The sequence below is a fragment of the Pleurodeles waltl genome, chromosome 7, assembly GCF_031143425.1.
Source record: "Pleurodeles waltl isolate 20211129_DDA chromosome 7, aPleWal1.hap1.20221129, whole genome shotgun sequence".
NCBI lineage: Eukaryota > Metazoa > Chordata > Amphibia > Caudata > Salamandridae > Pleurodeles > Pleurodeles waltl.
The window spans coordinates 1,106,790,146-1,106,803,817 of NC_090446.1; the positions used below are offsets into that span (position 1 = coordinate 1,106,790,146).

At 47.1% G+C, this 13,672-nt stretch overlaps 1 protein-coding gene across 2 annotated transcripts in view; it reads right to left on the reverse strand.

Moving 5' to 3' along the window:
- The window catches only part of CACNA1G (calcium voltage-gated channel subunit alpha1 G), a 1,194,479-nt gene that overhangs the window by 574,486 nt on the left and 606,321 nt on the right, over nucleotides 1-13,672 (reverse strand). For both annotated transcript variants that reach the window (XM_069200048.1, XM_069200049.1), the window contains exon 9: nucleotides 6,421-6,785. In XM_069200048.1, coding sequence (XP_069056149.1) covers nucleotides 6,421-6,785 — 365 coding nt within the window. The remainder of the gene's footprint in view (nucleotides 1-6,420; nucleotides 6,786-13,672) is intronic.

The window sequence follows — 13,672 nt, forward strand, 5'->3', positions numbered from 1 at the left end:
AGGCTGGCAAGTGGGGCAGAATTTTTATCAGTATAGATGTGACAATGATGGGTGATAGGATTTTTGTGGATTCCTGCAGATTCCGGAAGGATCCATCACAAAAATGTGGGAACAAAGTGTGATTTCTAGCAAAGTTGAAGGTTTGCAGAGAATTGTGGGTAAGAAAATGGTCCGGGGTGCATGTGAAGCACACCACCCTGGACTCACCCAGATGTTTAGTATTCAGATGTGTCAAGGTCTCATAGATTTTTCTACACAGCAGAGTCCCAAAGTCCAAAAAGTGCAGCCCTCACCATTCCAAGTGGAACGATTTTGAGAGTTAGACAAGCTCTCATGGTCCATATGGAAATCCAAAACCCAAAATAATCAAATGTCCTCTTGCTTGCTGTTGAGATAAGATCTTTTAGTGTGCGGGGGGAGAGCTGAAAGATCGTTACCCCCTTCAGTTGGAGTGGGGGCATAACAATGCCCATACTGGTTTGTAGCCACAACCCAACAGTTTTTTTACAATCCCTGGCATCCAGTAGGCTTTCACCCCCCCCCCCCGGGGACTGGACCGGGGGTAATTGCACCCATTTATTTGGGGTGGGGGTATGGCCATACTTCCCACCCTCTTTTTTTCAAAAAAAGTCTATCCTGGTGTCTGGAGGGCTTTCTGCCCCCGTGGGGGGCAGATGAGCCTTACAAAAATAGGCCAATCTGCCTATGACCTAAATAAATTTACCCCCCAGGGGAGCGACCCTTGCCTAAGGGGCGCTACCCTTGTGTGAAATTGGCGCCAAAAAGCAAATCCCTCGCAGATATGCCCCCAAGGTTGGCAGAAATGGCCTAAAATGAAATTGCCCCCCCCCCCCGGGAGAGCGACCCCTACCTAAGAGGGTCGTTCCAATATGTAAAAAAAAATCTCTGGTGCCTAGTGGTTTCTGCCCCCAATTGGCCTACTTAAAAAAGGCCGATCTGGCACCAAGGGGGGCAAAAATGGCCTAAAATAAATATGTCCTCCCCGGGGAGCGACCCTTTCCTAAGGGGTTGCTCCCCTTTTTTTAAATTTTCTCAAAAAAAAAAAAAAAAACCTTGGTGCCCAGTGGTTTCTGCCGCCCCCCCCCCCCCCTTTGGGGCAGATTGGCATAATTCAAATTAGTCCGATCTGCTCTCAAGGGGGGGCAGAAATTGCGTAATAACAATTTTCCCCACCAAGGGAGCGACCCATGCCTAAGGGGTCACTCCCGACATGTAAAAAATAAAAACAATAACTATCCCTGGTGTCTAGTGGCTTCTGCCCTAATTAATATAGGCCGATCTGCCCCCGGGGGGGCAGAAAAGGCCTAATAAAAATATTGCCCCCTGGGGAGAATCCTTGCATAAGGGGTCGCTCCCCTTATCAATGTAAAGAAAAACAAAAAAAATCCTTGGTGTCTAGTGGCTTCTGCTCCCTGGGGGCAGATCGGCCTAATTAATATAAGCCCCCGGGGGGGAAGAAAAGGCCTAATAAAAAAATTACCCCTGGGAAGCGAACCTTGACTAAGGGGCGCTCCCCTCATAAATGCAAAAAAAAAAAAAAAACTCCCTGGTGTCTAGTGGGCATTCCTGCAGCCTGATCGCTATACGATCAGGCTGCAGGAATGCTGAGAGAGACATGAAAAGGAAAGGAAAGGAAAAGCCTTCCCTTTCCTTTTCATGCCTCCCTGACCTCCCCTGCGCCGGGAAACATCCTGAACAACAAGGTCTAAACCACTACTTGCCTGAACCACTACTGCTAAACAACTAAAAAGTCTCTACAACTAAGTACTGAACAACTACTGTCTAAACAACAATTGTGCCTGAATAACAATTGCCTGAACAACTAATTTTAAGGTACGGTTTTCCTTTTGGTTTTTATGGTTTATTAGTTGTTTAGAATATATATATATATTAGTTGTTCAGGCAATTGTTATTCAGACACAATAGTTGTTCAGACAGTAGTTGTTCAGTACTTAGTTGTAGAGACTTTTTAGTTGTTTAGCAGTAGTGGTTTAGGCTATAGTTGTTTAGGACCTAGTTGTTCTGTCACATATTCCCCTGCGCCCGTATCGAGGAGAAACTACTCTGTTCGTCCTTGGATCGTGCTGGAAGCCTGCTTGGGAGGTGACCTCTGAAGAGGTTAGCGCACAATTGTGTGCTGATGTCATCAGATGTCACTGGGGGGGGGTCGGGATGGAAGGGGCAGTGATTCCCCTTCCATCCCTGCCCCTGGGATTGGGGTGGGAGGCGCTCAGGGGGAGCTCTTGTGCTTCCCCCGAGGGCCGATCCCAGGACGTAATGGTTACATCCATGGCGCTTCAGCGCCGCACCACCGGATGTAACTATTACGTTCTTGGCGGCCAATGCGTTAATTAAAAACCCAAGTCTACGTGACGTCCAATGGATCAATGAGCAAGAAATTGTTCATCCCCTCGTTTGGTAGGAAAATTCAGCTATTAACTGTGGTGAAGTGGGATCCTCACTCCTCCTAACTCCAACACCTTTGCGCCTGCACCAATATTGATATCTATGTATTTTCTTTGAAAGGAGAGGTGTGTCTCAAACTTTAAAATATTCATTAGATGGATTCGGAGGAAGCAGCAGTAGAATTTGCTGAGCAATGCCAGACTCACAATGGAGGGGAATTGTACTCATAGGTTCCTAATAGATGCAGTAGTCAGGCATGTAGGAACAGAAGTTGTCATCAATTAGATTATTTCTGTCTTCAAGACCATCTAGTGTTGCAGATCTGCAAGGTTTATAAAAATCACATACCATAACCGGGTGTATTCTGATGTGGCAAGGTTCTTTCAGCTCAAGGTCTTATGTTTTTTATTCAGAATACAATTATGCTTTCGGGTTAGGCTATATGAAAAGGACACCAACAAAAAAGAAATCTAAAAATTATGTTTGTGTCTATTACAAATGGTTGTACTCATTTATAGGAGTATTACTAATGTTATTTAATGACTTATCTTGACTAGCTTTATTTTCTATAAATGCTTAATACGTTTCAAATGTTTTAGCAGTACTTATTTTAAAAGATGTCAAAATATTTGCCTCCTAAAGAAGCCAGATCGGACAGCTGACACTGATACCATGAGGATCAATGACCTTGACCTGGCCTGCCACATTGCGGTGGAACCTGGCCCAGCCATGACACCCTCTAACCACACCGATTCTCCCGCACCACCCCACACACAGATTACAACACCCAAATACAATAAATAGTAATTTACTAATCCTAATCATTACCTTACTCTTCAGCCCTCAGTGCAGAGTCTCTCTTTTTCACAATCAAACCTCCTACCTAAAACTAAGCCCTTCTACCACTTTCAGCTGCTGACCTTCTCACTTCTTTTTCCGGGATTTCACCATCCAGTAAACCATCATGGAAGGTGACTTCAACCTCTGGATAGACAAAACCCCTATCTCATTAATTCAACTTACATCTACTGGTGGTGGAGTTGTGCTTCTTTCATGTATCACATGTAAAGACTGACTCTCTCCTCTGACTACTCTTACCTTCCTCAGAATCAGAAGGCACTATTTGCAATCCCTTGAAAAGGTGCATTGGCACCCCTGTTCTCTCAACTATATTGCCTCCTCAACATGGAGCTTAAGGATCCTAGAGAAATCACTTGTTGGCTAGCTTCATGACATTATTGAAACCCACTACATAGCCATCCAGTGCGAACTCAAATCAGTCACAGAAACAGCACAAATCCTCACTTAGGGCCAGATGTAGCAAACATTTTGCATGGTGCAAACTGCGAAAATCGCAGTTTGCGCCATGCAAAATGACGTTTGCGATGCTCATTCACAATTTGGGAGTCGGTACCGACTCGCAAATCGTAAAAGCGTCTCGCAAATAGGAAGGGGTGTCCCCTTCCTATTTGCGATTCAAATCGCTATGCTAAATTGCTTTGGGACCGCGAATGCGGTGGCAAAGCAATTCCCAGTTACCACCAGTGTCACACTGGTGGTAACCCATTCGCAAAGGGAAGGGGTCCCCATGGGACCCCTTCCCCTTTGTGAATGTTGCCAAAAAGGGTTTTTCAGAGCAGGCAGGCCTACTCTGAAAAACCGAAACCAAATGGTTTCGTTATTTTTTTTATTTGCAACTCATTTTCCTTTAAGGAAAACGGGCTGCAAAATAAAATTAAAAAACTGCTTTATTTAAAAAGCAGTCACAGACATGGAGGTCTGCTGACGTCAGCAGGCCACCATCCCTGTGAGTGCAGGGACTCGCAATGGGGTCGCAAAATGCGACCCACCTCATTAATATTAATGAGGTGGGTCTTTGCAACCCAATAGCGACTCGCAGTCGGTGCCTGAGACACCGTACTGCATCTGATTTTGCGAATCGGAAATTGCGAGTCACACCAACTCGCAATTTCCGTTTCGCAAAATCCGAACATGCTACATCTGGCCCTTAGTCACAATCTAGGAAGACACAGTTGACTTTGAATCTCTAGCACTGATCATCCTGTTTACTTTAGGACTTCTGCACTATGTAAAAGATTTTTATGGTTTATATTTCTGTGCATTACTAACAATGAGGACAATGCATTTTCACTTGCCATTCTACATATATACACCAATGTAGTTTTAGTTCTTTTGAAACAAGTTTTCTGTGATGTGTAGAGGTGTTCTTTTATGGTTTTGTTAAAAAGGCCACTTTTTTGTACAAATACCATCTTGAACAAGATGGAAGTCATCTCTGTCACTCATCATGTTTTCCCCTCCCCACTTTCTCTTCTCTCAGGCTCTGCTGGACACACTTAGGCAGAGATGTAATAGTTTATTTCCACTGTTATTTTCTTCCTGCTTCAGATAAACCGTTCCCTGTTCCACTATAATCTGTAGGAATTTCAAGGTATTTCTGTTAGTTCACTGTTCTCTATTCATTCACATACTGCATTACTGTTCATGAATCTAATTATGTTCTAGAATCTCCTGACAACATTAGCATAGAGGATGCTGAGTAATTATTCATGTAGTGAATTAGTGCTTGGGTGTTAAGGCAACGTAATGTTTATTTTTCTTGTGCTTTGATTTGCTGATGAAGTGATACATTTGCTCACACCACAGTAAGACTGTGGTTTCCGTAATTTCATATGCGAAAATAATGTTTAAAAAATCCTCGATTTTGGTGGTGAGCCAGAAGACTTTCCTATTCTACTAGGGAAGCTGTCCGTTACTTTCCTGATTTTAATGCCCATTTGAGACAGAACAATTTCTTATTTTTACATATTCTGCATTTAAGAGCCTTCATGGCACTCACTCTGTTCCGCTTCATTTGAATAAAGCCTTTATATTTTCATTGATCTAGAACACAATTATTGAGTGGATTCACTTAATCTATTTAAGTAATGAAATTGTATTCCTGATTCTGATGCCTTTACAGGTGCCTTGACCCGGGGACACATTGCCTCACAAAACTGAGGTTTAACACTGTCTCCAACCCACTGACATGTGGGAAATCTGACTGAGGTAAATTTTGGAGTGTCTCAGTTTTAGGGCTACCAATTTGCTCCCACAACTATATTCCACCTAAGCTTAATTGAAGATTATAGGCTATGACAGGAGCATCCAGGGCCACATTAGATTGGCTACACTCATTCCACAGTAAACATGAATGGTGAGGAAACATTGATACTTTAAGCTCAAAAACTAAACAATAAGCATGAGCATCCCACAAGGCCTAACTTCATCCCCATCCTTATAAATATCTACAAGCTCCAATCTTGCACCTTCTTAGGTATACAGGCCCTCATCCTGAGATTGGCGGGCGGCAGAGACTGCCATTGGCCATTGCGGTCTGACCACCGCCCACCCTATTAAGAGTTCACCGAAGGGCCAGTGGGTGGAAACTGCGGTAAACAGGGCCTTAACATTGACGACCGCTCGTAATCAATTTTAAATTCACCAACTTAAAAATGTATTCCCCTGAAAACATTAAAATCAACTCAACTGTATGGTATTCATCTCCAACATTGCTTGTACTAACAACTTTCATGCATGTATCTCCGCCTATTATCTCTTTAGCCTCACCAGACTTCATAAGGTTCAGAATTCTTCATTTTCCCTTATCATACCTCTAAGGGTTCCCTTGCTCCCATTCCTACAGACACCCTGGGTCAAATTCAATATATTCATCCTGGTCTCCTCCATTTATCTTATCAGAGAATCCAGATAGCTTTAGACGGGAAAGAGAGGTATTGGAGAAAAGGAAATTGTTTAAATTTGCAACAACATCTAGAGTTAGTATGAATAATTAATAGATGCAAAATATCTCCTAATTTGAGAAAGAAACTGACATACATACATACAGCGTAGATTGCAAAGTAGCATGTATAATGGGTGACAATACCCTAACAATCCCTTGGTTATCATAGATATTGGTCTGTGGCTTACCTGTTCGTGATACTCTATCCCCATGCTTAGAGTGTTGATGAGAATAGCAATCATGATTCCTCTGCCAAAATATTTGCTGTCCACAATTTTTCGAAATGTTTCACACACAAGCTTCCAGAGTTGCACAACAGCATGTGTTTCTTTGGGGGTCTGCTTTGGGCGCTGAGAGTCCCTCTGGTCACTGTACTGGACATCCTGTGTGAACTCGTACACACCCTCACCCTCTGACTCTGCAACCTCATTATCTGTCACTTCTGGGTCATCGGTGATTGTCTTCGTACACTGGGCGCAGTGTTCAGGGCTGCAAGCACCGCTGCCAGATTTTTTACCATGGCCAGAAATCTTACAAATAGATTTGCAGGCACCTAAAAATGACAAGAGAGATAGTGCTTGTAAGATATATGGTATATGAGCTTACTCCATACACAAATCACGAACATTGGCAAACATCCACAATGTTTATGTTTTTTGCTGGGATGAGTTGTATTATGCCCACAGGCAAGACATATAACATTTACAAAAGTTTACTGTGTAGTCTTTTTGTCACTGCTTTGTAATGCATGTGTACTTTAAAGCCGTATAGTTTTCATATAGGTGTGCAGTATGGACCTTCCCAGAAGAGGTCAGAAACGTGACCAAGCCACATAGTGGAAATGGGGAGAACGACAACGGTCAAGTTACTTTCTGAGAGTTTACAAAGGGTCAAATAGGTTTGGACATGGAGTACAACAAGCCATACAGTATCGACAGTCAGTGTGTGAGAAGAGGGCCTCAGATTGTAAAATTATCTAGATTGAAAGTAAAAAAAAACAGTTTATTGAAAATAGCCTGGCATTATGCAAATGCAGGATTAGGAAACAAACATCAATAAACATAAAAGTTTTCGCCTTTTGTTTACCAATATAGACTTATTGGCTTTGCTACTAATTTTTGATGATCCTGTTAAGCATCAGTAAAAAAGAGATTAAACAAATGCAACAATAGAGTGACAGGGCGCTAGGGGGTGGCCAAATAAGGTATGAAGTAGGGTGTAAAGTAAATAAAAAAAGAGACATAACTGGGCGAGAAGGGTAGGTGGAGCAAGGAATGAGGGTAGGAAAACAGAGAACGTGAAGGGTTTGAGTGATGAAGCAGTGTGCAAAGAAAAGAGCAAAACGACACATGCTCTCTGTTAGAAATGGGGTTTTTGGTTGGCAGTCAGGTTACACCCTGTCCAAGCAAAAGCCCTCACTCTAGTCAGGGTAAGTCACACACAATCCAAGATTATCCTGTGCCCACCCTCTGGTAGCTTGGCACGAGCAGTCAGGCTTAACTTAGAAGGCAATGTGTAAAGTATTTGTGCAATAAATCATACAATACCACCATATAGCACCACAAAAATTCACCACACAGTGTTTAGAAAAATATATAATATTTATCAGGATAATTGTAAGTCAAAAAGAATAAAGTTGCAATAGGAAATTGTAGAGATATCACTGAAAAGTGATATAAAGTGTCTTAAGTCTTTAGAATATAAACAAAGTCTCTTTTAAGCACAAGTACCTGGTTTAGCGTGGAAAAATCTCCTCAGAGGGCCAGAAGAGAAGAGGTGCGTGGAAAAAGGGTGTGTGCATCGATTTCTCCCCAGCACACACGGACTTGCGTCGTTATTTTCCACGCGGGGAAGTCAGGCGTCGTTTTCCGGCGCGCGGACAGTCTCTTTCTGTGGATCGCGGGGATTACCAGATGTCCCGGGTCTGTGCGTGGATTTTGCTGCTTGTTCTCCGGCTGCGCGTCGGTCTGCGGGGCTGCGCATCGAAATTACGATCTCACGGCAGGCGTCGCGTCGATTTCTCCTCTAGACTTCGATCTGCGGGGCTGCGCGTTGAAATTACGATCTCACGGCAGGCGTCGCGTCGATTTCTCCTCTAGAGGTCGGGCGGCGTTGTCCTTGCGAGGCCGTGCGTCGGATCTTCGATCGTCCCAAGAGCGTCGCGTCGATCAGCGTTGGAGTGCAGCGTTTTTCTCGCCGCGAAACAAGCTGTGCGTCGAATTTTTCGGCGCACGGAGCGTCCAAGTAAAAGAGAGAAGTCTTTTTGGTCCTGAGACTTCAAGGAACAGGAGGCAAGCTCTATCCAAGCCCTTGGAGAGCACTTTCACAGCCAGACAAGAGTTCAGCAAGGCAGCAGGGCAACAGCAAGGCAGCAGTCCTTTGTAGAAAGCAGGCAGGTGAGTCCTTTGAGCAGCCAGGCAGTTCTTCTTGGCAGGATGTAGTTTCTGGTTCAGGTTTCTTCTCCAGCAAGTGTCTGATGAGGTAGGGCAGAGGCCCTGTTTTATACCCAAATGTGCCTTTGAAGTGGGGGAGACTTCAAAGAGTGGCTAAGAAGTGCACCAGGTCCCCTTTCAGTTCAATCCTGTCTGCCAGGGTCCCAGTAGGGGGTGTGGCAGTCCTTTGTGTGAGGGCAGGCCCTCCACCCTCCCAGCCCAGGAAGACCCATTCAAAATGCAGATGTATGCAAGTGAGGCTGAGTACCCTGTGTTTGGGGTGTGTCTCAGTGAATGCACAAGGGGCTGTCAACCAAGCCCAGCCAGACGTGGATTGTAAGGCACAGAAGGATTTAAGTGCAAAGAAATGCTCACTTTCTAAAAGTGGCATTTCTAGAATAGTAATATTAAATCCGACTTCACCAGTCAGTAGGATTTTGTATTACCATTCTGGCCATACTAAATATGACCTTCCTGCTCCTTTCAGATCAGCAGCTGCCACTTCAACAGTGTATGAGGGCAGCCCCAATGTTAGCCTATGAAGGGAGCAGGCCTCACAATAGTGTGAAAACGAATTTAGGAGTTTTACACTACCAGGACATATAACTACACAGGTACATGTCCTGCCTTTTACCTACACAGCACCCTGCCTTAGGGGTTACCTAGGGCATACCTTAAGGGTGACTTATATGTAGAAAAAGGGGAGTTCTAGGCTTGGCAAGAACTTTTAAATGCCAAGTCGATGTGGCAGTGAAACTGCACACACAGGCCTTGCAATGGCAGGCCTGAGACAAGGAAAAGGGGCTACTTAAGTGGGTGGCACAACCAGTGCTGCTGGCCCACTAGTAGCATTTAATTTACCAGCCCTATGCACATAAAGTGCACCTTACGAGGGACTTATAAGTAAATTAATAGTCCAATCAGGTATGATTCCAGGTTACCATGTTTTAGGGGAGAGAGCATATGCACTTTAGCCCTGGTTAGCAGGGGTAAAGTGCGCAGAGTCTATAAACCAGCAAAAACAGTGTCCAAAAAGTGGAGGGAGGCAGGCAAAAAGTTAGGGGTGACTACCCTAAGGCTGTCAGGTCTAACATGTGTCCCCCCCAGCTGAAAGTGGGGAGAGCTACCCGACCTCCTGGGAGCTCTCATCGCTAAGGCGGAAGTACCTGGACAGACCATCAGCATTGGCGTGGTCAACCCCTGGGCGATGTTCCACCGTAAAGTCCATCCCCTGTAGGGAAATGGACCACCTCAAGAGTTTTGGATTGTCACCCCTCATCTGCATGAGCCATCTGAGGGGCCTGTGGTCTGTCTGAACCCGGAAGTGAGTCCCAAACAGGTAGGGTCTTAGCTTCTTCAGTGCCCAGACCACAGCAAAAGCTTCTCTCTCAATAGCACTCCACCTCTGTTCCCGTGGTAATAGCCTTCTGCTAATAAAGACTACCGGTTGATCTCTGCCCTCCTCATTCAGCTGTGCTAGGACTGCCCCTATGCCATGCTCTGAAGCGTCTGTCTGCACGATAAATTCCTGGGAGTAGTCAGGGGCCATGAGTACGGGGGCCGTGCACATGGCTTCCTTCAGGGCGTCAAAGGCTTTCTGACAAGCCTCTGTCCAATTCACCAACCTAGGTTGTTTCTTGGAAGTGAGTTCTGTCAAGGGTGTTACAATGGTACCATAGCCCTTGACAAATCTGCGGTAGTATCCTGTGAGGCCTAGAAAGGCCCTCACCTCAGTCTGCGTTCGTGGTGGTTGCCAGGCCTTGATAGTTTCAATCTTGGCCTGGAGTGGCTGCACCTTGCCACCACCCACTAGGTGTCCCAAGTACACCACGGAACCCTGCCCAATCTGGCACTTACTGGCCTTGATGGTCAGGCCTGCCTGTTGCAGGGCCTGAAGCACCTCCTGGAGGTGAAGCAGGTGTTCCTCCCAGCTGGAACTGTAGACAGCTATGTCATCCAGGTAGGCTGCACAGAAGGCATCCTTACCAGCTAGGACCCCGTTAACCAACCGTTGGAAGGTAGCGGGGGCATTTTTCAACCCAAATGGCATCACCCGGAACTGGTAATGGCCATCAGGGGTTGAGAAGGCGGATCTTTCCTTGGCCCCCTCAGTCAGGGCGATCTGCCAGTACCCTGAAGTAAGATCAAACGTACTCAGGAACTTGGCAGCGCCTAGCCTGTCCACGAGCTCATCAGCTCGGGGGATGGGGTGAGCATCAGTCCGTGTGACTGAGTTGAGACCCCGGTAGTCCACACAGAACCGGAGTTCTGGCTTCGCACCTGGGGCAGTAGCCTTAGGGACCAACACCACTGGGCTGGCCCAGGGACTACTGGATTTCTCGATAACCCCTAGAGTCAACATCTTGGAGATCTCCTCCTTGATGCTGGCCTTCACCTTATCCGATAACCTGTAAATTTTGTTCTTCACAGGGAGACTGTCACCAGTGTCAATATCATGAACACAGAGGTGGGTCAGTCCAGGAGTAAGGGAGAACAGGGGGGAGAACTGCTCCAACAGCTCATAGCAGTCTCCTTTCTGGTTTAGAGTCAGGGAGTCAGACAGAATGACCCCGCTTACTGACCCATCACCTTCTTGGGCAGAGAGGAGGTCGGGGAGAGGTTCACTCTCCTCTTCCGTTCCTTCATCTGTGACCAGAAGCATGTTGATCTCCGACCTCTCAAAATGAGCTTTTAGTCGGTTCACATGGAGCACCCTTAGGGGATTCCTAGGGGTTTGGAGGTCCACTAGGTAAGTGGCCTCCCCTTTCCGCTCCTTTATTTCAAATGGGCCAGACCAGCGGTCCTGGAGAGCTCTGGGCTCTACTGGCTCCATTACCCACACTTTGTCTCCAGGTTGAAACTCTACCAGGGTGGCCTTCTGGTCATACCAGTGTTTCATTACCTCTTGACTGGCCTCAAGGTTACTTTGGGCCTCCTTCCAGAAGCGGGTCATCTGGTTGCGGAGGGCCAACATATAGCTGACCACATCCTGAGGGGGTGTCTTTGGAGCTTTCTCCAATCCCTCCTGGACAATGCTTAAGGGTCCCCTGACAGGGTACCCGTAGAGAAGCTCAAAGGGACTGAACCCTACCCCCTTCTGGGGGACCTCTCTGTAAGCAAAGAGAAGGCATGGTAAGAGGACGTCCCACTTACGCCTCATGGTCTCAGGGAGGCCACCAATCATGCCCTTCAGGGTCTTGTTGAATCTCTCCACAAGACCATTAGACTGGGGGTGATAGGGGGTGGTGAACTTGTAAGTTACACCACACGCATCCCACAGAGACTTCATGTATGCAGACATGAAGTTAGTGCCTCTGTCAGACACTATTTCCTTGGGGAATCCCACACGGGTAAATATCCCCATCAGGGTTCTGGCCACCACCGGTGCAGTAACGATCCTCAGAGGGATTGCCTCTGGGTAACGGGTGGCATGGTCCACCAAAACCAGGATGAACCTGTTGCCTAAGGCAGTTTTGGGGTCCAAGGGACCAACAATGTCGATGCCCACCCTTTCAAAGGGGGTGCCAACGACAGGAAGTGGAATCAGGGGGGTTTTAACCCTTTTGCCTGCTTTACCACTGGCCTGGCAGGTAGGACAAGATCTGCAGAACTTATCTGAGTGTGTCCTCATTTTGGGCCAATAAAAGTGGGTGACAGCCTGTTAAAGGTCTTGTCCTGCCCCAAATGTCCTGCCAGGGGAATGTCGTGAGCCAGACCCAGTAGGAAGGTTCTGTAACATTGGGGGACCACCAGCATACGTGCTGCCCCAAAGGCCGGAACCTTAGGCTCACTGTAGAGGAGATCATTCTCCCAATATAGGTGGTGAGCGCCAGAGGCGTCGCCTGCTGCCTGGTTTGAGGCTTGTTTCCTCAAACCTTCCAGAGTGGGACATTCTTTCTGCGCCTTGCAGAATTCCTCCCTGGTGGGTCCACCCTCCACTTGCCAGCCAGCAAGCTCAGGTAAGTCACCTAGGGCGGCAATGTCTTCCCCAGTTGGCTCGGGAGCCTCCTCCTCAGGAGCCCCGTCAGCCACTGTGGGAACTTCTGGGGCCGGTTTCCCGTGCCCCTGGTCCCTCCTCCTGGCAGCTCTCTGGGCCATCGTTCCAGGCTCCAGATGCCCTTGACTTCCCTCTCGGTCAGCCATGGACCGTGTGGTCAGGCAGACCCACTCAGGTAACCCTAACATCTCCAGGTGAGACCTGAGCTCCACTTCTTTCCAAGCAGTGTGCTCAAGATCATTGCCTAACAGACAATTTACAGGCATGGCAGGACTCACAGCTACTTTCAGAGTACCAGAGACCCCCCCCCACTCAAAGGGAACCAGAGCCACCGGTAGGTGACTCTCGCGATTGTCAGCGACTCTGACCTGGTGGAATGTATTAGGTACTATCTGCTCTGTTGACACCAGCTGACTCTTGATAGTAGTCATACTGGCTCCTGTGTCACGCAGAGCCTCCACCATCTGCCCATCAATGGTGACCCACTGCCGGTACTTGGAAGTATTTTTGGGCATGTGGGCCTTGGGCACCATTTCTCCTTCTCCCAGGGACACTAGGGAAATCTCTACCTGCTCCCCAAAGCTACTTGGGTCCATCTCCCCCCCGAGCGCTACACTAGTCAACCCAGGTGCCTGTCCGGTAGTGGACGGTGCCCTCTTGGGGCACTGTGGATTGCCTTTGTAGTGACCATACTGGTAACACTCCATGCATTTGGGGCTAGATTTCCCTGACCTGTCATATGTCCCTGGCTTTTTCCCAAATTTGGAAAAGGAAGGGTTGCCACCCCCTCCCTGGGAATTCTTTTGGGGGCCTTTGGAGAGTTCCTTATCTGCAAGTTTATCTCCCCCCTCTTTCTTCTGTTGGGAACCCTGACTACCTTTGTGGGAGTCCCCCCCAGGTACCTTCTTGGACACTCTGGTGCTAACCCAGAGGTCCGCCTCCTCAGCAAGCTTCCTGGGATCAGTCAGCTTACTATCCACTAGGTGCTGGCGCAACTCTGTATAAGTAGTA